This window comes from Oratosquilla oratoria, chromosome 6, assembly GCF_046742065.1.
Source record: "Oratosquilla oratoria isolate Oo_2021 chromosome 6, ASM4674206v1, whole genome shotgun sequence".
NCBI lineage: Eukaryota > Metazoa > Arthropoda > Malacostraca > Stomatopoda > Squillidae > Oratosquilla > Oratosquilla oratoria.
This window is the reverse complement of record NC_134782.1, coordinates 17,499,023-17,520,848: the sequence shown is the minus strand read 5'-3', so window position 1 is coordinate 17,520,848 and position 21,826 is coordinate 17,499,023. Positions and strand designations below refer to the sequence as shown.

Genomic DNA, 21,826 nt, shown 5'->3' with positions numbered 1-21,826 from the left:
AAAATAAAAATAAAATAAAACAGAATAAAATAAAACACAATAAACTAAACTAAAACAAACTAAAACAAAATGCAATAGAATGAACTAGAATAAAAAAAATACATACACAAACAAAGCAAAATAAGTTAATACAAAAATAAGATAAAATAGAATAAATCATAACTATAATAAACATAAAGACCCTTCAATATAAGAAGTAAAAAAAAACAATCTACCTTGCAATACTACCAAAGTTACCGACTCAAACTGCGTGTATAGCAATCATAGAAACAAAAGTCTTTATCTACATTTCATATTACACGTCTTGTTAACAAAGATTCGTGGAGCTCTGGAGTCGTTTCCTTGTGTAAATATCCGTTGTATATTACCTAAGACATTTTTCTCTTTCTCTATGTAAGGAAGAGGTCACATTAATTCCTTCCAGAGCAAAATCTTAACTCTTTGCTTTGGAGGAAGAAACGGAAACCCTCAGGAAATTAATTGGTATTAGCCTACCTCAGTCTTTCATTTCTAGATAGCTTGATACCAGCTTTGATTTTTCTCATACATTGGAACATAGAGGAGAGAAAAGAAAGTGAGAGAGCCTTCGACGGTTTCTCAATTTTCTCACGGTGCCTCACAGGAAATCAACTGGTATTAGCCTACCTCAGTCTTTGATTTCTAGATAGTTTGATACCAGCTTTGATTCCTCTCGTACATTGGGACATAGAATAGAGACATTCAAGGACCGTTACTATAGAAATGGCAATATTTTAAGACCTTAATGTACTGGCTGACAAGTCTTTAGACTTACCTCACAGGAAATTAACTGGTATTAGGTTACCTCAGTCTTTGATTTCTAGATAGTTTGATACCAGCTTTGATTCCTCTCATACATTGGAACATAGAATATAGACATTCAAGGACCGTTACTATAGAAATACTAATATTTCAAGACCTTAATATACTGGCTGACAAGTCTTTAGAGTTGGGGATCAATAAAAGAAGTTCCTTCTTATTTCCCCCACCACTTGTCCATAGGTGAGCAGAGAAAAGAGTGACAAAACCTTCAACGGTTTCTTAATGTTCTCACGGTGCCTCAGGCAACCGGCCCGAGGACTTGAGGTCCGTAGTTTCACTTCATCAAGCCGGGGTTGCAGCCTTCTTGTGGTCAGCTTAATCGGATTACATCGAGGTGCTTGGAAATCAGTTCTGTTTTATGAGTGTTATGTTACGTTGCACAAAATTGATACTTTAATGTTTGCGTGTTCGTGTTGTACGTGATTCATAACCGAATGTATTTGTTCATAGAAAGAACTAGTCGTGGTGTAGGGTTTTGTAACCTCGCGCAAATGATTAACGAATTGTTAAGATAAATGTTCATATTGGTGTAAATACTGAAACGTATATACACAAAGTAACACGCACACATTTGTAAACGTACACGAACACGTACACACACACACACACACACACACACACACACACACACACACACACACGTACACACACACACACACGTACACACACACACACACGTACACACACACACACACGTACACACACACACACACGTACACACACACACACACGTACACACACACACACGTACACACACACACACACGTACACACACACACACACGTACACACACACACACACGTACACATACACACACACACGTACACATACACACACACGTACACGCAACACAACACACACACACACGCAACACAACACACACACGTACACACACACACACACGTACACACACACACACACGTACACACACACACACGTACACACACACACACACGTACACACACACACACACACACACACACACACACACACACACACACACACACACACACACACACACACACACACACACACACACACACACACACACACACACACACACACACACACACACACACACACACATACACACATCCTTGCATCTATAATCTTGGTTTCCATCAGTTTTACTACACCAATGAAACACGAAGTCTAGATTGATATTTGCTTTCCTAACATAATTTTTGGGCGTTACAGAAGAAACGAAATAAAATAGAGAAATAAAAATAAATAGATAAAAATAAAACCAAAAGTTGAACATAGCTGAGTTGTATGATATCCCTGCACACGTTTATACTAAACAAACGTAAAAAAATCTCTTAAAATTTTCGTTCTTAATGTTTTTAGTTAATCAAAAGTATCATATGATTTTTTGTTGATGGCTTAAGAGACTTCCTATGTACTAAAACGTTAAAATCATCCCATGATATTGCAGATTAAGAATGTATTATTTCGGTGACCGAGAGTCTCTGCAATAGAATGTTGCAAGAAGCTCTGGCCAAAGCCTGAGGGTCGAAACGGGTTATGGGCGCGCGTGCGTGAGGAATCAACCGGGTATGTAGCGGGTCGAAGGGGCCACGCCTCGGCTCCACCCGACGCAGTGTGGCAACTAGCGATAAAGTTTTTCCATTACTTGTAAACACTGTCAAATATACACGCACAAGCACACACACACACACACACACGCAAGCACACACACACACACGCAAGCACACACACACACACACGCAAGCACACACACACACACGCAAGCACACACACAGACGCAAGCACATACACACACGTAAGCATACACACACACACACAAGCACGCACACACACGCGCAAGCACGCACGCACACACACACACACACACACACACACACACACACACACACACACACACACACACACACACACACACACACACACACACACACACACACACACACACACACACACACACACACACACACACACACACAGTGACCAATGGTGAGAACAGTTTCAGGAGCCATTCTTCTATGATATTACTACAAAGCAAACGTGCGGATCATTCATTTATGAAGTTCAGTTTATTTTCAGGTTTATGAAAGGATTTTTCTGGGAGATCAGAAAAGTTTCATTGGTCTCTAAATAGTATCAAGTTTATATACTCACACCTATACAGAGCTGCATTAATTAAGCATAAAATTACGTCTCTAGCATAATCATGATGCTATGTATCAAATAATAGGAATGGACTTAAAAAAGGAATTTGTAGCTGCGCAAAAAACTAGAAAGAGCAGTTTTGTCAGAGAGTAAACACGAATAAACGAAGACGAGGAGACAGTCATGACAATTCACAGCAACGGAAAGGGACACGTCCAACCACAGTCAGAAACAGGTCAAGGTGCATGAAACAAATCTGTATAAATGTATGTACGTACGTACGTATGTATGTATGCATGTATGTATGTATGTATGTATGTATGTATGTATGTATGTATGTATGTATGTATGTATGTATGTATGTATGTATGTATGTATGTATGTATGTATGTATGTATGTATGTATGTATGTATGTATGTGTGTATGTATGCATGTATGTATGTGTGTATGTGTGTATGTATGCATGTATGTATGTATATATGTATGTATATATGTGCACCCGCACAGACAGACATCCACACAGACAGTCACCCACCCACCCACCCACCCACACACCCACACACCCACACACCCACCCACACACACACACACACACACACACACACACACACACACACACACACACACACACACACACACACACACACACACACACATACACACACACACACACACACACACACACACACGGCTCGGTGGCGGATTGGTAAAGCACTGGCCTCACAAGCCAGAGAACCGGGGTTCGATTCCCCGGCCGGGCGGAGATAAGTTGGGTTTGTCTCCTTTAACGTGTAACCCCTGTTCACCTAGCAGTGGTGTGTGTGTGCGTGTAAGGTCACAGCATTAACCATAGATCGGTCATATACTGTATAAGCTATGAGCTCTCTTCCGGGAGGAATATAGCTGTCGATCACGAGTCCAACACGTGATCCAAGACCATGGTGAATCTCACACATACACACACACACGCGCACACACACACACACACATGTACGTATGTGTGCGTGATTTCTCATTCTCATTCTCTCTCACTGTCTCTGTGTGTTTGTCGTCGCATATACGTGTATATATAAAAAATACACATACACGTTAGGTATTCTGTAAGAACCACACAGGCTGAGTGTAGCCAGCAGGAGTTGTGATCTCTCTGAACAACTTTAATTGTCACACCCGACGGCGCGTGTCTCTCTATCCAAAGGTGAAACCGCCACGACGCAGCGACGGCAATTATGTCAAGGGTTTCGTGTGTTGAGTCACTGCACCAGCTTTGCTCAGTCTCTCCTTCATGTCTCTGTTCCTCGCCGAACTTCGTCTTCCCCTCCTACAGGAACCTCCTACCACAACGAATTCTTATATGTTCTCCGACCTGGTTCTTCTTTTCCTCCCTACAGCAACCTCCTACCACAACGTGTCTTGGCTCAGTACAAACCCGTGACTTTTAAGAACATGAAAACTTAAGAATGAGACGAGAGTGCGAGAGACCATAAGTGCTACACTAGGTAGTGCAACGACCCTTACCACCTGTCATTCCTATCTATAAAGTTATCTAATATTTTTTTAAAACAACCAGTTGTTTCAGAACTTGCCTATTTATTATATGCATCTATCTCTTATGTCCATTTATCTTTTATTTCCTTAAAATGATAAACTTTTATTATATTTTAATTCAGAGTCATTTGGAGTGCTCCAGCAATACTTATACGTAATTCGATAATTTACCTCTTATTTTATTTTTCTAAACTGAGTAGCACTTTATTTTCTATTCCATGTACTGCTAGACTATTTTATTCATCTCTAAAGCATATCTTTGGTACAGAATAAGATAAATACTTCTCCACTACTCCATTGTTCATTTTCTTTGTTCTTGCCAAATAATTCTTAACAAATTTTCGATTATATTAGCTTATGTTACGCTATGTTAAAATAAGATTACCGTTACCAAATATTACCTGAAATTCACAAAACACCACCCTGCTCACGGGGCAGCTGATCAAGTCTGCCATAACCAAAGACGACGACATCATCGTCTTAGATGACACGATACTTTTCTTCTTAAGTCATTCTTGGACGTGATTTCCATGACCGTGTCTTTGTCTTGTTCCAGACACTGCGAGGAATGCTGCAAGGGCTGGTGTGGGCGTGCGTCCTCGCCTCGGCAGCCGCCCAATACATCGGCGAGGATGACAAAACGCCCATCCAGGAGACTGCCGTGTGGGTATATTTATGTCTTTGTATCCAACTATCTATTCATGTGTGCATATAGATATACATGTGCATATACATGTACATATACATGTACATATAGATATACATGTGCATATACATGTACATATACATGTACATATACATATACATGTACATATACACATATATACATATATACATATATACATATGTACATATGTACATATATACATATACATATACATATACATATACATATACATATATATACATATACATATACATATACATATACATATACATATACATATACATATACATATACATATACATATGCATATACATATATATATACATATTCATAGACATATGCATATACATATACATATACATATAAATGTACATATAAACATACATATACATATATACATATATATATAGGTGCACATATACATATACATATACATATACATATACATATACATATACATATACATATACATATACATATGCACATACATATACATATATACATATACATATACATATACATATACATATACATATACATATACATATACATATACATATACATATACATATACATATATACATATACATACACATATACGCATACATATATATATACGTATACGTATACGTATTTGTAGCAACCGATATACCTTTCCTGATTGTAGCTACTACTAAATTGATTGGAATAAGCTGGCGCTTCTCTTGATAAATTAAGGGAAAACTTTCGTTACGTAAGATATTTTGTTCATTCGTGGCGCCGTTTCGGCCTAGGGGCGTCCCTGCAGTGATAAAGACAGCTAGACAGTGGCCGCGAAAAGAAATTTACAAAGCGGCACAATACTAAAGAGGTTAAGAGGGAATGAGGAAGGGAGGGAGGGAGGGAGAGGTAGGGGAGGGAAGGAAAGAGAGGTAGGGGAAGGACAGAGGGGAAGGAAGGTGTAGAGAGAGGTTGGAGGGAAGGAAGGAGGGAGGGAGGTAGGAGAGGGAGGGAAAGAGAGGTAGGGGAGGGAGGGAAAGATAGGTAGAGGAGGGAGGGTAGGGAGGGTGTAGAGGAGGGTGTAGAGGAGAGGGAAGGTGAAGAGGGAAGGCTGAAGTGAGGGAAGGAGGGAGGGAGGTAGGGGAGGGAGGTAAGGAGGGAAGTGAGGGAGGATATAGAGGAGAGGTTGGAGTGAGGGAGGGAAGGGGAGAGAGAGAGAGAGAGAGAGAGAGAGAGAGAGAGAGAGAGAGAGAGAGAGAGAGAGACAGAGAGAGAGAGAGAGAGAGAGAGAGAGAGAGTGAGAGAGAGAGAGAGAGAGAGGAGAGAGAGAGAGAGAGAGAGAGAGAGAGAGAGAGAGAGAGAGAGAGAGAGAGAGAGAGAGAGAGAGAGAGAGAGAGAGAGAGAGAGAGAGAGAGAGAGAGAGAGAGAGAGAGAGAGAGAGAGAGAGAGAGAGAGAGAGAGAGAGAGAGAGAGAGAGTGAGAGAGAGAGAGAGAGTGAGAGAGAGAGAGAGAGAGAGAGAGAGAGAGAGAGAGAGAGAGAGAGAGAGAGAGAGAGAGAGAATCATATGATAGAAGAGAGGAAGAAGAACGTTTAAGAGATGTCGATCAACGGTTTTTTGTTTAGACTAGACGAAGAACCTCCTTTTTGACGTCCAAACCACAAGAATTAATTCATTTGTCGTCCACGATTAAAAAGTTCCCAGAGCTGGACATATAAAAGTCTCTTCTGCCTCCAAAGCTTTTTCTCTTTATTCATGTACATACAACTGAAACATCGAATTCATAGAAATGTAAGAACTGAGGAGACTGCAAAAGGCCATAATGCCTACATTAGTCAGTTCAACGTCCCTAAACATCTTTTATCCTTAACATTAAATGTATCTAGTCTTCTATTAAAACAACCAATTGTTTCAGTGCTCATTACATGGTTACTAAGTCTATTCTATTCGTTAACAACTTTATTGGTAAGCCAATTCTTGCCTATTTCTTAGTCACAAGGATTTGTATGTTCGTGATCATAAGAACATAAATAACATAATAATGAAGGAGACTGCAAGAGACCATAAGGCCTACAAAAGGAAATTCCATGTCCATTACCAACTTATCATTTCCATCCATAAAATAATCTAACCTTTTTCCCTACAGAATCGATGGCAAAAACACGGTACTCGATAATATTGGACCAACTATCTACACGAATCGAACGACTACGCATCTGAACTGCGCAGCTGGGTCAATGCTGGTAGATATTGAGTTTAAGGAAGATTTCTACGGCCTCATCTACCCTAATGGATCAAGGAACTCGGCCTGCAGATCCTTCGGGAATGGCAAGAGGAAGTACCATCTCGATCTCCCCCTCAAAGGATGCGGAACACAAAGGGTGAGTGAAAACAGGATTTTTATTTTCTTATAAATGCTAACGTATGAATATTTTCTCAACAATGTTAGCCGCGCCATTGTCAACATAACAATGGATCTACAAAACGATTCTTCATTCAACTGCCCGAAAACATTCTTTGCTAATATGCAAAAATAAGCGTAGTTATAATATAACACAAGAAATAATTCTAAACTTAATGTAAAATAGTAATATAATCTAATGATTATCACTCAGTTATATAGGCAAAAAAAAAAAAAAATAATAAATAAAAAAATAAACAGAATCAAAAACCTCTTTAACCGGAGGAACGTGAATACGACTTTATATTCATTACTCATTCGTGAAAATAGATGATAAACCCAAGACATCTTTTAGCCTAACTCTTGGTCTCCTCTAGGTGGAACGCCGAGTGTTCCTCAACAACATCATCGTCCGGTTCCATCGAGGACTCGAACTTGAAGGCGACGAGGTGAAGACGATCATTTGCCGCTACCCGAGCCCGGCTGTTGTCACACCCGCGGGCATACCCTTCCCTATCATGTGAGTTACTTCACACATTCTTTCATATATAGATAAATGAATAAATATACATATATAGATTTATGAAAAAATATATATATATATATATATATGCATGTACAACACTGAATGGGTCTCAGTGATTCGAGGTACATTTTAACAACCACAATACACTTTAATTCTAAGCCATCAATATCGGGAAACCTAATGGAGGCGGACATACAGAAATTGAAATGCGGTACTGCCAAGGACTCGAACCCAGCAATCACATGACAAGTGCCGTAGTAACTTACCAACTACGCTATCAAGAGAGATATAAGTTGAGCGCAACTTTTCTTACATATTTGTATGCTCGAGTTACATACACATACATGAAATTTTGCGTTCAACCCATCTCCACTATGACAGTACAATTGGAAGTATACAAACGCGGGAAAGTATTTGTACATCACTGAATGGGCCCCAGTGATTAGAGATATCTCTAATCACTGGGATCGATTCACTGTTGTATAAATACATATGTGAGTTGCTGTGTATTAATGAACATGCACGTTATAAACTTTTTTATGCAGATTATACTGTCATCATTAACGTTTTATAACAATAAAGTTTCTTTGGTATGAACTAAAAATTTCCAAGCAGTTCTTTTCATTAAGATAAGAATTATCACATGCCCAGTACCTTTGAGTGTCAGCCTTCTGATAAAATGATCTATTTACAACCTACAGTTCACCTGCCACGCCCGTGGGAGCTCCCAAAGGAGTGAACGAAGTGGAGCTCCTCCTAATCGTCTGCACCATCCTCTTCCTGGCGCTCCTTCTGGTCGGGATGGCGTGTTCCTACACGTGCCTCAAGAAGAGGAACATCCGTCTCATCCGCCGTCGGGCGCCCTTGTCCCTCGGCCCGGCGTCAGACATCACCAAGCTCACTGGGTCGAGTCTCATGTTCGAGGGTCTCAAGATCCCCCGCGCCCACGCCACCAGCACCTCGGACTCAGACACCGCCCTCGTCTCGCAGTCGGACACTCTTCCTTCGGATTACCCTTCGGAGTCACCCTCGAGCGGGTCCGAGGTGGAGGAGGTCGACGTGCACTCCGTCGAGCGGCGGACGTCCTCAGCCTCGAGCAGGGTCTCGGCCATGCGCCAGGAGCAGGTCGAGGTTTACGAGAACCACGCCTTCGAGGATGAACGCCTGTCTTCGGTGTACTCCGACGCGATGGTCCAGAGCGAGGCGGAGATCGTGGCTGCTCCTCAGGTGTCGCGCCTTCCCCAGCCCACCTTCATGGTGCGGGTCAAGAAGGCACCCACACCGACGCCTCCCCGAACTCCCGAACCGGACTACCCAGTGCAGCTGGCCCACGCGCAGAGCCTCACGACCATCCTCGAGAGGGACGAGAGCTTCCGCGGCGAGAGCATTCCGGGATCCGAGCACGCCATTCTCCTGTCGGAGGCGGAGGACCTCAACCCTCCACCTGCTCTGATCCCGGGCCCGGTCTACGCCAAGGTCCAACGCCGCATCCAGGAGGAACTACCTCCTCCTCCACCACCTCCATCAGACTACGGCTCCGTCGCCCGCTCCGTTTCCGAACATGAACTTGAGATCTCGACCCACGTAGTGCCCGCACCCCCACCCCCACCACCATTGCCGCCACCGCAGCCCCGTCGCGACATCCGCAACGTCGAGACGGTGGAGACAGTGGTCCAGGAGACGACCGACATCCAAGAACACCTCGAGGCCAACCGACGCGCTTACCTTGTCCGTCGTGCCCCTTCGGAACCCGAATCCGAGTACCCGTCGGAGGCTCGCAGCGTGACGGACGTGGTCGAAGAGCTCTCTGTGGTACCCAGGTTACCACAGGTCACGACCCACACCGTGGACGACGTTTACCATTCGACTGTGACGCAGACACGAACCGAAGAAGACATCGAGAGACACAGGCGGTACATCAAACAGGTGAGGAAACGCGGGATTGGGCGAAATGTTAAACACAAATGACATACATTCTAAAAGAATAAGAACAGATCAATTTGACTATACTATTTAATTTTTATTTTAAAATTTCATAAGACTTTGTATAAGGATAGCAAATCTGTTTATCTTCATTCTTTTTTAAGTTATGCCATTCCAAACCTTCTAATGCTTAGAAACCGGCACATCAGACCCATAGAAAATGAGAATTTCATTTATGTCATCACATATCAGCCAAGGAGCTTCTTCTGTGCCACTATCCTCAGTCACCTTCAACATATTGACGTTTCTACATATTTTTTTCTGGTTAAGAACAACATAAAGGAAATCTCGAATAACTGATACCCACATCAAGCTGTTGTCCGTAGCCTCTGATGAACTGACTGTTCTTAGCCAGAGCAAAATTTAAGAATACGTCAATATGTTGAAGATTTCCTGTCGGATCAGAACTTTCCACTTTACTCCAATTTCTTTCGATTTTTTTTTTGTATGGTAAGATAAGAGCATACCGCAGGCTATTGTATTAATGATGAAAGTTAAAAGGTAAGTTTCTACACTTTCTTGACCAATTGCCTGGTTTCGAATTCATTTGTGAAATTAACCACACACTGTAACTTTTTTTATTCATCTAAACTAATAGTGGAGTCAGAGTTTATTTTTTTGCATCGTATTTCTTCTATGCTAATATATCGCGGACAAACTACAAGAAAACCTTATTTCATTGTCGTAGTAGAAATGAAATCTGAAAGGTAGAATTCCAACACAGTATTTTTTCTAATTAAGTTTTTGGCTGCTTTCTTCACCTTACTACCACAACTGACGATATGGCATGTCGTGGGTATCGGACTAATTAAAATGGAGTTTAGTTTAGGCATGTTCAATAACCATGAAGAGATGAGGGAAAGTCACCATATAAGTGAAGCTGTGAGGTCCTGATGTTGATGTGTTGTTTTGGTGTATTGCTTGTGACCCGGGCACTTGGCGAATATCAGGGATAGGCCCTCATCCATGAGGAGCTAAGAAGAGAGGGAAATGAATGAATGATGTATGGGAGCGGAACTGGATGGAGGAGGGTGCATGTTTCATAAGAACAAGAATGAAGGAGACTGCAAGAGACCATAAGGCCTACACTAGGCAGCTCCATATCCATCACCACCTGTCATCCCCACCCATAAAGTTGTTTAACCGTTTCTTAAAACAACTGATAGTTTCAGCGTTCACTATATGGTTACTAAGTCTATTCCATTCGTTAACCACCCAATTAGTAAACCAATTCTTGCCTATTTCCTTCTTAAATCTAAATTTGTCCAGTTTAAATCCATTACTGCGAGTCCTGGCCTGTTGTTTTAATATGATGACCTTGCTTGCATGACCCTTGTTAAAGCTGTCTACATCTATTATATGGGTGAAGAACCCTATTCTTGTATAGAGAGACAGTAACTACAATTCTACTCTTGTTCCCCCACACAGTACCATGTCAAGCCCAAGGCCCTTCCACCTCCGAAGTGGAACGTGGCTATCAGGCACTACCCTGCTCCACGCTACGCCGACGAAGTGGAATCTTCCGGACCCGAATGGGAAGCCTACAGTGAACCCGGATCAGAGATCTTCCGGCAGCACCTGTATCCTCACGACCAGGACTTGCCCAGACACCAAGTGGAGACCCTGGAACACCCGCCTCCACCTAACTGGAACGTGCTTCTCCGGGTTCTGGATCCACCACCAACACAGCGGGCTGTGACAGAGGTGAGACACTGATATATATATATATATATATATATATATATATATATATATATATATATATATATGTATATATACAAACATGTAATCATTGAACAAATCACTAGTAGCAGCGATGTAATTCAAATAATAGTTACAATGGTGAAGCAAATATAAGCTTCGGTGCTGCCATACTCTCGGGTGACTTTGGAATTCGATGAAAACAGGCTTCAGGGCTGTAGTATTCAGTCGGCCTAATTCCTGGGTACCAGATTAGGTATCAAGCTATCGGATCTTTTATATGTTAGAATGGTCAGCGTGTGGGACTCACGCTTAAAGAGTCCTGAGTTCAAAGCTCGCGACGGCCGGGGTTGAATATTTGATATACAGTACATGTAAGTTTAGAGCTTCACTTCCATGGGCACTTTTACTTCTTTTCAGGTTTTGACCATAGAGGACCGTGAGAAGTGGCGCCAGATCCTGACCACCGAATCGACGCTCTTGACCATGCTGACCCAGGCCACGGTCAAGGAAGACTACGAACGAATCCGCCATGACCAACGGTGAGTTCCTCATCTGACGACGTACAGGTGGCTGGTGACCGAAGTATACTTCTTTCTGTTTTCATCACCTTCCTTCCTCAATACGTAGTCTGTCATTACAATGAAATACAATGAGTTCTAATGATAAAACTTGCCGTCAAGAGAGGTTTCGGTTCATAACAAAGTCGAATGAAAAAGGTATTTATTCAAATGTATTACAAAAAATTCTAACTGTATTCCATTCAATCGCCTCGGTAGGAAGTTTATTCCGCTTATTGACGACGCGGTTGGTAAAACTGTTTCTACCAGTTTTTAGGTTAAATTTATGTCATGACAGCTTAGGGCCATTATACTGCATATCATATATTTTATTACGACTCTTTGTAAAACAAATGACATATGAAGAATTGGATATCATATTTGAAAAAAAAAACACGTTGGCTGCCCAGTAATTTTTAGTTCATGACAGATTTTGACCACTTTTACTTTTAAGTAATCACAAGAAAAAAATCACTTAAGCTTAACAACAACTCCAAACTAAGATATAGATATCTAAAAATTTAATGAAAAATACTATAAACTATCATACATTCGTTTACCTGCTATTTCTGTCACAAAACACTAAAAGAGGCAATCAATTTTCTTCATGATTTTTACCCACCGTTCGTTCTTCGCATGGTTTTTATACCTTGAGTCATTTGTTATTTATAATTCGATTGGATCTCAAACACTGGTACTCCTTCACAGTTACGAGAAGCTCTTCGAACCACGCAAATGGGACGTCATCATCCGGATCCTGGCGCCTCCCGACGTACCCGACCATCGCGGAGGCGATTCCTCATCAGAGGCACCCTCTGCCTCTGACACAGAGTCCCTCTGCTCCAGGGATGGAAGGAGGTAAGTCGCCCGAAGGAGTAATGGGAGATTAAAAGCTTGCTGGGTGAAAGTAACAAAAGGAAAGTGACAAAAGAGAGAAATGGGTAAAAATAAAGAGAAGAAAATACATACCCAATATCCATGATAGATTATTTCGGGGGGAGTTGAATGTAAAATAGAACAAGGAGGCTTTCATTGTGGCAGTGGAAGATATCTGAAAAATGATTGATTGGAGAAGAGAAAAACAGGGATATAGGAAAAGAGAAGAAAAAAAAATGAAAGAGATGGGATATCTAAAGAAGGAAGTAGTTATAGCGGAATGGCTGGTGAGATTATTTAATGTGTGTCTAAGGGAAGTAAGTGTACCGGTAGAATAGAAGAGTGCTTGTATAGCTCCAGTATACAAGGGTAAAAGGGATAAGTATGTAATGGTTTTGAGGGATCGGCCTGTTAAGTGTAGTTGGTAAAGTGTATGGGTGGGTGTTTTTTGGGAGGATGAGAGAGGTTAGCACTCATATCCGATTTCTTAGGTACAAGAGATGGTAGGATTTTTTTTTAAGTCTAGTTGGTAAACTGTATGGGAGGGTGTTGGATAGTAGGATAAGAAATGTTAGTGCTCATTTCACTCCTGTGGATTTCTCAGGTACAGGAGGCGGCAAGAGCACCCGCCTCCAGTCCGTAAGACGTCGCTACCGCCACTGTACGAGTATGACTCCGCTGGAAACCCCATCGTGACACGCCGGCCCGGGCCGCCCTCTGCTCGTTCACGCAGATCATCAAAGTAAGTCCAACAGATGCTGCTCTTCGAGTTGTGCTCCTTTAGCAGATGCTCACGGTGCAGTCAAAATACACAAGTGGAAGATATCACTACAACAAAGCGTAAACCATTTTTTTTTCTCTTGAGTTCATGGTAAAGCCTTAACATGCTGGAGTGTTCATTTAGTTATTATCCTTGTCTGGCCTGGCCTCATCTTTGTTCATTCCCTTGCATCCTCTTGTTTAGGGCCAGAGAGGAAATTCCAGTCATATCCTCTTTGATATGGTGAAGTCAGGTTATTTCATTCAGTCGATGTCCTTCAAGAAAGCTTCTGTTGTGATTGAGATCACATACGTGGATGATGCTACCGTATAGAAAAGGACATGAGATAGGTTTTGGTGTGGACTATTTTACATAAGATGCATAGCTTCCTCCATGCAAGGGATGATAGGTGGTAATGAACATTGACCTGCCTAGTGTAGGCCTTATGGTCTCTTGCAGTCCCCTTCATTCTTATGTTCTTATGATCATTTTTGTCCCTCAGGTCAAGTGTTCACTCCGGAGTCGACGTGAGATCGATGACAGAAACCGAAGTCAACTTTGCCCGTGCTGACACCTGGAGCGAAGCCAGCGGTCCTTCGACGGTCAGCGGCGCGCGGTCCATCGCAGATCGGTCGCACTCTGAGATCACGTACACAGTGCCTGTGCTTCCCGACGACGACTACCTTGACACGGACAACGATGACCGGCTCTCTGCCAGGACAGGACGATCTCTTGCACGCTCTGCTTCGGAGTTCACTGAGGACTGGAGACAGGTAAGGATTCAATGGAGAGTTAATAGTGCCGGAGACTGTCGAATCAGTGGGAATCAGAATCGGTCTCTAGTGATTTGAATCTATTATGTTCAGTTTAAAAGTCTCTCAAATGAGCCTACCTCAATAGAAGTAAAATAAGGATGAAACTTGGCTCTATCATTTTGGATAACGGTTTTCATTCCAGATGGCAATAAATCACTCACGACTGTATTATTATCATTATCAATATTGCTGTTACGCCCGTGTCTCTCATTTGTCGTCAGCATTGGCAGTCGTGATCTAAGACCGCGTTTGCAAAAGTCTTCCCACCATTGCGGTCCCTCTCCTCTATTTTCCTAGGTTGCATGTTGCTATTTTTTTTAGAAATATGTTCGTAATCAACCAATTCTTTATCTTAGATTTTTTTTTAATTGCCTAGCTTGTTATCAAAATTGATGGATTTTTTGGGAAGCTGCAGATATAGATAAAAATGTGATTATAAGTAAATTATACACTCATTATCATCTGATTTACAACCCGTTTGAAATCAAGCTGTTAAAATGGAATCTGTTAGCAGTATCTTTATTTTCAATGTATTATTGCATAACCTTGTCAACTTTCTACTATTATATATTTAAGGCTGAAGGGCTTTTCCTCTGGTGACGCCATAGGAAGCGTGTTGGTCTCAAGTTTGTTTAGTTGTGGGTTCGAATCCCGCGCTCCTCTCCGGTTCTTAGGAGTGACTGTTACCTGCCCTAGCATTCCAAAAGCATTAAGTGGCAAAGGTGACGTTTTCGGTTGTAGCCACTCAGCGCCTCATGGCATAGGCTCCTCACCACCTTGTCCTTTGTTCTTCTGCCGCTTTCTTGATGAATGATTGTCTTTCCAGGAACAACAAGATCGCTACTCAGCGATCTCAGCCTCCTCCGGTGACAGTCGCCGAACGCGCACCCAGAGGGAAAGAAGCAGCAGCGAGTTCCAGGAGGCGGCTCCTCATCTGAGCGACTTCATGACCTCCCCTGACCATTCTCCGCAGCAGTCCCCCGTGGCTGCCCACCGCTTCGTGCACTACACAAGGGGCTACGAACTCCACCCCGGCATAGAAGCTGACTTCGACCCAGAGCGGTCACTGGATGAGGACCTCACTCTTGACTTGGTTCACCGTCAACGACAGCAGCTTCAGCGCGAGCTGCAGGAACATCATCAGCAGCAGTTCCAGGAGCAGCTGGAAGACAACGTTTTCCACACCTCCAGTGGGGTAGCTCAGCGTTCCAGTCGTGTCCAGACTTACACGGAGTCTCACGTGGCCGGCTGGTCGAAGAAACAATAAGTCGGGGTGGCGTGTTATTGTCGCAAAGAACACTCATGACTTGGGGAGATTCCTAACCGAGAGGCTTAGATAGAATTACGTGCGGAAATCCAGGTTTTCTGGATTTTTCGTTTTACCGCAAATCGTGATTCGGAGGAATTCGCCATCCTTACGTCGAATTCGAAAGAGTTCTAGCCTTTCGAAATCTGGAAATTTCGTATTTTTAGTTATCCGAGTCTCTTGGGTACAAGGCGTCTCGAGAATTGTGGTTTCAGATTCTCGAAGTCATGTTTTTGCGTCACCAAGCCCCACTATTTCTGGTGCTTTACTCGCTTCACGGAGGAACATGAGGTTACCTCCTGATTTTGCTTCGAGCTGCCATGAAACCGGTTATAACCAGCCTGAGTGACCCTGGCTATGAAGGCGGTAGCGGCTCGAACCTAACCCTGTAGAGTTAGGCCTTACTCGTCATATTTGGCGACTGCGCCACGCCATCCAGCAACGCCTCGATGACCCAATTGCGTTGCCCAGGTCACACTGGACCATGACTGAGAACTCTGCAATGAAAAATCCGTCCCGGCGCTATGAGCGAAGTACTTCGTAAGGCAAGCGAACTGGCAACTAACACACCTAAAGGTCTTGCTCCTGCACTGCTCTGCATCTTGCCTCGACTCAATACTGACGCCATAAGGACCTCAGACCCCACTGCTCTGCTCTGTTCTTGACCAAGCACGATCACAATCGAAGGCTCTATTTATCATTTGTACAGCGCATCGATTTCCTTACCCTTGTTTCCTAAACTCAAAGGTTTCTCTCATGTTAATGTTTCGGTGTTAACGTAATGAGTACAAGTCTCTTTCTTTCAAACGTATTCATAAGCCTTCGACGAGGAAGAGTTCAAGAAGTATATAAAATATACATATGTAAAAAAAAAAACCATACTCGTAGCAGAATCAAATAAAGATTTAGCCTGATAATTTTATACAAATTCGTTTGTTAACGTGCACATTTTTTACATTTATATTGTTATCAGAAACCGTACGTATCGTCTATGCAGAACTCAGGAATTAATTCCTGCGTTTTGCAAGGTAGATTATTTTTTTCTTCTTCTTGAGGACAAACTCTTTGGGGTGAAAACGGTGCTTGCAAGGGCAGAAGGGGTGGGAGAGGGTTTGAGCCTTTGCCTGCTACTTACTAGTCATGCCACGCGAGACGAGCTCGGAGCGGTGCGGTTACGATGTCGCCGCTGTCTGAAAAGAACCACGAGATTTTTTTTTCTTTCTTTGGGGATCGCGAGGTTGTCACCCGCCCAGATCTCAGCCTTGCGTCGGTCCAGAACAGTTCACGCATGGAACAGGTGGTCTCCATGTGATGCCACAATTATAGAGCCGAGAGCAAAAAGGGACACTGTCATGAAAATCCATTTTGAGAAAAACGCATTTGAAAATTTGCTCCATTTATTTAAGTTCAACAAATGACGATATACAGAAGATTTTATTTTGTGATTAATCAGACTATGTTGTATTAATCTAAGACTTTTCAAGACATGTCTTATTTACAAAAAAAAAAAAAAAATTAACTTTGGTACTTTCAAAATAAACATTACTGGTGTGGCGTCTCTAATGCTCTGATGATATTGGGGTTTGTATCATTGACAGAAAAAAAATCCAGTTCGGTGGTAGATTACTCTCAAAAACTGCCTTATTTTTTTGTAATTGCCCCTTCTAGCCCTAGGCTCTAGAACTAAAGGACCTGATCATCCACAGTCCCCTGGGAATGATCTCTGCAAGTTTATGTGCGCTCTCTGCATACGTGGCAACACGCCTGGTCTCTGACGGTGAAAACGATTGAACTGTTGTCTCCGGGGTTCAGAAAACAGGATTGCGGCACTTTTCATACGAAGACAGATGTCATAGTCCCATTTTCATTATATTTTTTAAACATTCCCTCATGCACATCAGCCGTAATTCTTCTTTATTATCACGTACTATTTCTGGAATACTTGCTGTTAAGTGAAGCCAATACTTTTTAGTATGTAAATTCACGTCACTGAAGTACAGGTTACTGTACAAGAGCTGTAGTATCAAAGTTTCTTTTTTAAAATCTTGTATAAAGAACCGCTAGTAGACACCACCCCAAGAGGTGAGGAAGTCACATGCAGATGAGCGGAGAGCGTAGGCACGTTCGTAAGGGCTATTCAGACCTAAAGGGTGCTTGGAATATGGGTCGTAGGGACCGGGATAATATAGATTTTGTTTACTAATATAACGCATCACATAAGCTTCATGGAAAATGTATGCTGTTTTTTTATAATTTGCTAAATGTTAGTTGATATGAAGATGATTCATGTAACTCAATTTACTAATGATATGACATATACCTTTTTGGACGTTTTTGATTATTATACCAATTGGTCACTAATACAAGATAATTACTTGTAGCTTCAAGTACATATGCTTGTTATTATCTTTAATTCCTCGCTGATTATTTGTTGTCTCAGTAGTGAGAAATGATATCGGGTTACTAATACAAAAAACTGAGACGCGGCTTTAAACCTTAATACTGATGTGTTGGTTCTTGTTTTGCTGTCTTGAACACTTCAAACTGACCAGAAGCCTTAAAAAAACACAAAAGAAAGTCGCTTAAGTAGGGAATCAATGGGGGCAAAAAGACAAGAGAAAAAAAGTGAAAGAGTAAGAAAAAGAAAAAAAAGAAGAAGAACTAAAAGATAAAGACAATGTTAGAAAATGTGGAGGATGAAAAAGAGATGTTCAAGAATGACAAACGTCTTGAAGAGGACCTTCTGCAACAGAGGGTGAGAAAGATGCCGTTTTTACTTAAGTTCTTCATGTAGATATCGATGTTGTTATAGAATGCAATCCTGTTAGACTCATTGCAATTATGTTCATGACAACTACCCTGAAGAAAACAGGGGTCGTGGTAATGAAGATGATAGTGATGACAAGGAGGAAGTAGAGGAGGAAGAAGAAGAGGAGGAGGATGTTTCAAGAGCAAAAGTGATGTTGAGGTTGATGTTAATGAATAAGTCTGTGTGCTGCACCTTTATGTGCAGGGTCAAGTGTTAATGTATTAATGCTTTAAATAAAATGCCATAATAGTTTCTAATCGGACAATTGCCTTTATCTAAACCTAATTATATATATTTTTTGTCTTAACCTGTTTAGAGGCGCCGCTGTTCTACATACATACACATACCAAAGGCCCCTTCCCCCTTACAAGGGAGGTAGCCAAAAAACAAAGGCATAGGAACCACTCCCACCTATTCCATCCTCTACATACTCCACTCCCCTCTACTCTCTTCCCTCCCTCTTATCTTGGCACCTCCTGGATGACGGGTCCTGCATCTTGCCCACTCCCACTCTAATGACTTAATTCTAATGCATTCCTTTCTTAACGGAGCCAATTTGACGAGCTCTACCTATGTCTGCTGGCACTATTTCTTTCATTATAGCTGTTGCTAAGCTATTCTTTATTCTATTTATATCCATTTGCTCTGGACATCACAAAAATGTACACCATGTTGCCTCAGTACTCAGCCTTGAACCTTGAACCTTGAACCTTGCCTTCAACAATGCCTTCAACCAATGACGCTCTTCATATATTTGACCCGAACATCCCCTTTACTAGGGTGTGCATATGGTACTAAAAATTCCCAGAGAGTACGAATCTTTTTGATAGATGATTCATATCTCACTACTAATTCATATATACATTTTTTAGGGAATGCATATGTAAAAGCATGAAAACTTAATACGTGCACACATATTTGATAGATATATATACACAACGTACATGTAACGTACTTTTGCATATGTGTATTTGCATACTTCGCTGGTGCTTCAGTCCTGTTGAGGCCTTTGGGAGCTACAACGAGACGATCCCCTGGGCGCTCCGCCACTCCTAAGAATGGCGTCACGTGGACACCACCTTCTGTTTCATGTGTGAATTATTCCGAGCACCAGCAAGAAGGATGAGATCCTGGCAGATGATAAAAAAAAAAAGAAAAAAAAAAGAAAAGAAAAAAATAATAATAATGATAAAAATAAATAAATAAATAAATGAATAAACAAATAAATAAACAAATAAATAGATAAACGAAAACAAATAAATTAATTGATAAATAGATAGATAAGAATAAATAGATAAATAAATAAATAAATAAATAAATAATATAAAATGAATTAAGATAAGATAAAATAAAGTAAATTAAAACAAAATAGAATAGAATGAAATAAAATAAAATAGAATAAAAAAAAAGAAACAAAGAATAAAAGTAAAAATTAATAAAAATAAGCAAATAAACAATACATAAATAAATGAATAAATAAATAAGTTGATAAATCATATAAAATAAATTAAAATAAAACAAAACAAAATAAAGTAAAATAAAATAAAACAAAGATAAACAAATAAATAAGAAACAAATAAAACATCTGCTGCTAGGAACGTCTAAGGAAAGGTCGACAAAGGTAGTATAAATGTACCCTTTTTTTTTAAAGCTTAAGCTTATAGGTATCAAAGAGGATAGAGAAAGAACGACAAAGATGGTATGGACATACCATTTTTCTAACTTACTAATAAGTTTAAAGGGTGGAGATGGATTTAGGGGAAAGAAAAGATAAAAGAAGAATAAAGACGGATTTATTTGTTCTTTATGGAGATTATGTTTATCTCTCTTGGTTTAAGTATTTATTCCATTTATTAAAAAGGAAAAAAAATAAATTTTGGACAACAAACAGCGGAAATGGAAGTGCAAGAAAATAAGAACATAAGAATGAAGGAGACTGCAAGAGACCCTAAGGCCTACACTAGGCAGTTCCATGTCCATTACCACCTGTCATCCCATCCATAAAGTTGTTCAACCGTTTCTTAAAACAACTGATTGTTTCAGTGCTCACTACATAGTTATTAAGTTTATTTCATTCGTTGACCATCCTATTAGTAAACCAACTCTTGCCTATTTCCCTCTTAAATCTAAATTTGTCTAGTTTAAATCCATTACTGCGAGTCTTGCCCTGTTGTCTTGATATGTTGACCTTGTTTGCGTCACCTTTGTTAAAGCCTTTGATCCACTTAAACACCTCTATTATATCACCCAGCACTCTGCGTCTTTCCAGAGAGTGTAAGTTAAAGTGCCCAAGCCTCTTTTCGTAAGGTAGATTTCTGAGCCATGTATCATTTTGGTCATTCAATTCTGTACTGATTCTAGTAAATTGATATCCATTCTATAAAACGGAGGCCAAAACTGTACCGCATAGTCAAGGATGGGTCTAACTAATGCTAGAGTTTGATAATTACCTCTGCACTTTTATTCGTAACCGTTCTAGTAATGAAACCTAATGCTCTGTTAGCTGTATTCCTTGCATTAATGCAGTGTTTCTGGATTTAAATTCAGGATTCACCAGAACTCACAAGTCTCTCTCTCACTCAGTTTTCTCTAACAACGTGTTATCTAAGCTATATTTATTTTCGGGGTTGTGTAGTCCTACGTTTAACACGCTGCACTTTGAGATATTAAAGTTTATTTACCATTTCACCGACCATGTGAACAATTTATTAAGATCATCCTGCAGAATCTCGGCGTCGTCTCCTGACCTAATTAGACGTTCTATTTTAGTGTCGTTTACAAACTTACTAACATCATTACTAATCCCTTTGTCCAAGTCGTTTATGTACAGCTACACAGAAAACTATCGTTAGTAGGGGTGTCGAAACATTCGCTAATGAACATAACCTTATGATACCGAAGGGTTGGTATTTCTGGGGTTCGAAT

The 21,826-nt window shown here is 41.0% G+C and overlaps 1 protein-coding gene across 2 annotated transcripts in view; it reads left to right on the top strand.

Annotated features, from left to right (window-relative positions):
• Positions 1 to 18,800, top strand: part of pot (zona pellucida domain protein papillote) — a 128,681-nt gene extending 109,881 nt beyond the window's left edge. For both annotated transcript variants that reach the window (XM_076186506.1, XM_076186507.1), the window contains exons 3-12: positions 5,076 to 5,182; positions 7,311 to 7,545; positions 7,943 to 8,085; positions 8,793 to 10,017; positions 11,503 to 11,778; positions 12,196 to 12,317; positions 13,044 to 13,193; positions 13,816 to 13,953; positions 14,474 to 14,744; positions 15,613 to 18,800. In XM_076186506.1, coding sequence (XP_076042621.1) covers positions 5,076 to 5,182; positions 7,311 to 7,545; positions 7,943 to 8,085; positions 8,793 to 10,017; positions 11,503 to 11,778; positions 12,196 to 12,317; positions 13,044 to 13,193; positions 13,816 to 13,953; positions 14,474 to 14,744; positions 15,613 to 16,053 — 3,108 coding nt within the window. In that variant the 3' untranslated portion in view covers positions 16,054 to 18,800. The remainder of the gene's footprint in view (positions 1 to 5,075; positions 5,183 to 7,310; positions 7,546 to 7,942; positions 8,086 to 8,792; positions 10,018 to 11,502; positions 11,779 to 12,195; positions 12,318 to 13,043; positions 13,194 to 13,815; positions 13,954 to 14,473; positions 14,745 to 15,612) is intronic.
• The last annotated feature ends 3,026 nt before the right edge of the window (positions 18,801 to 21,826 follow it).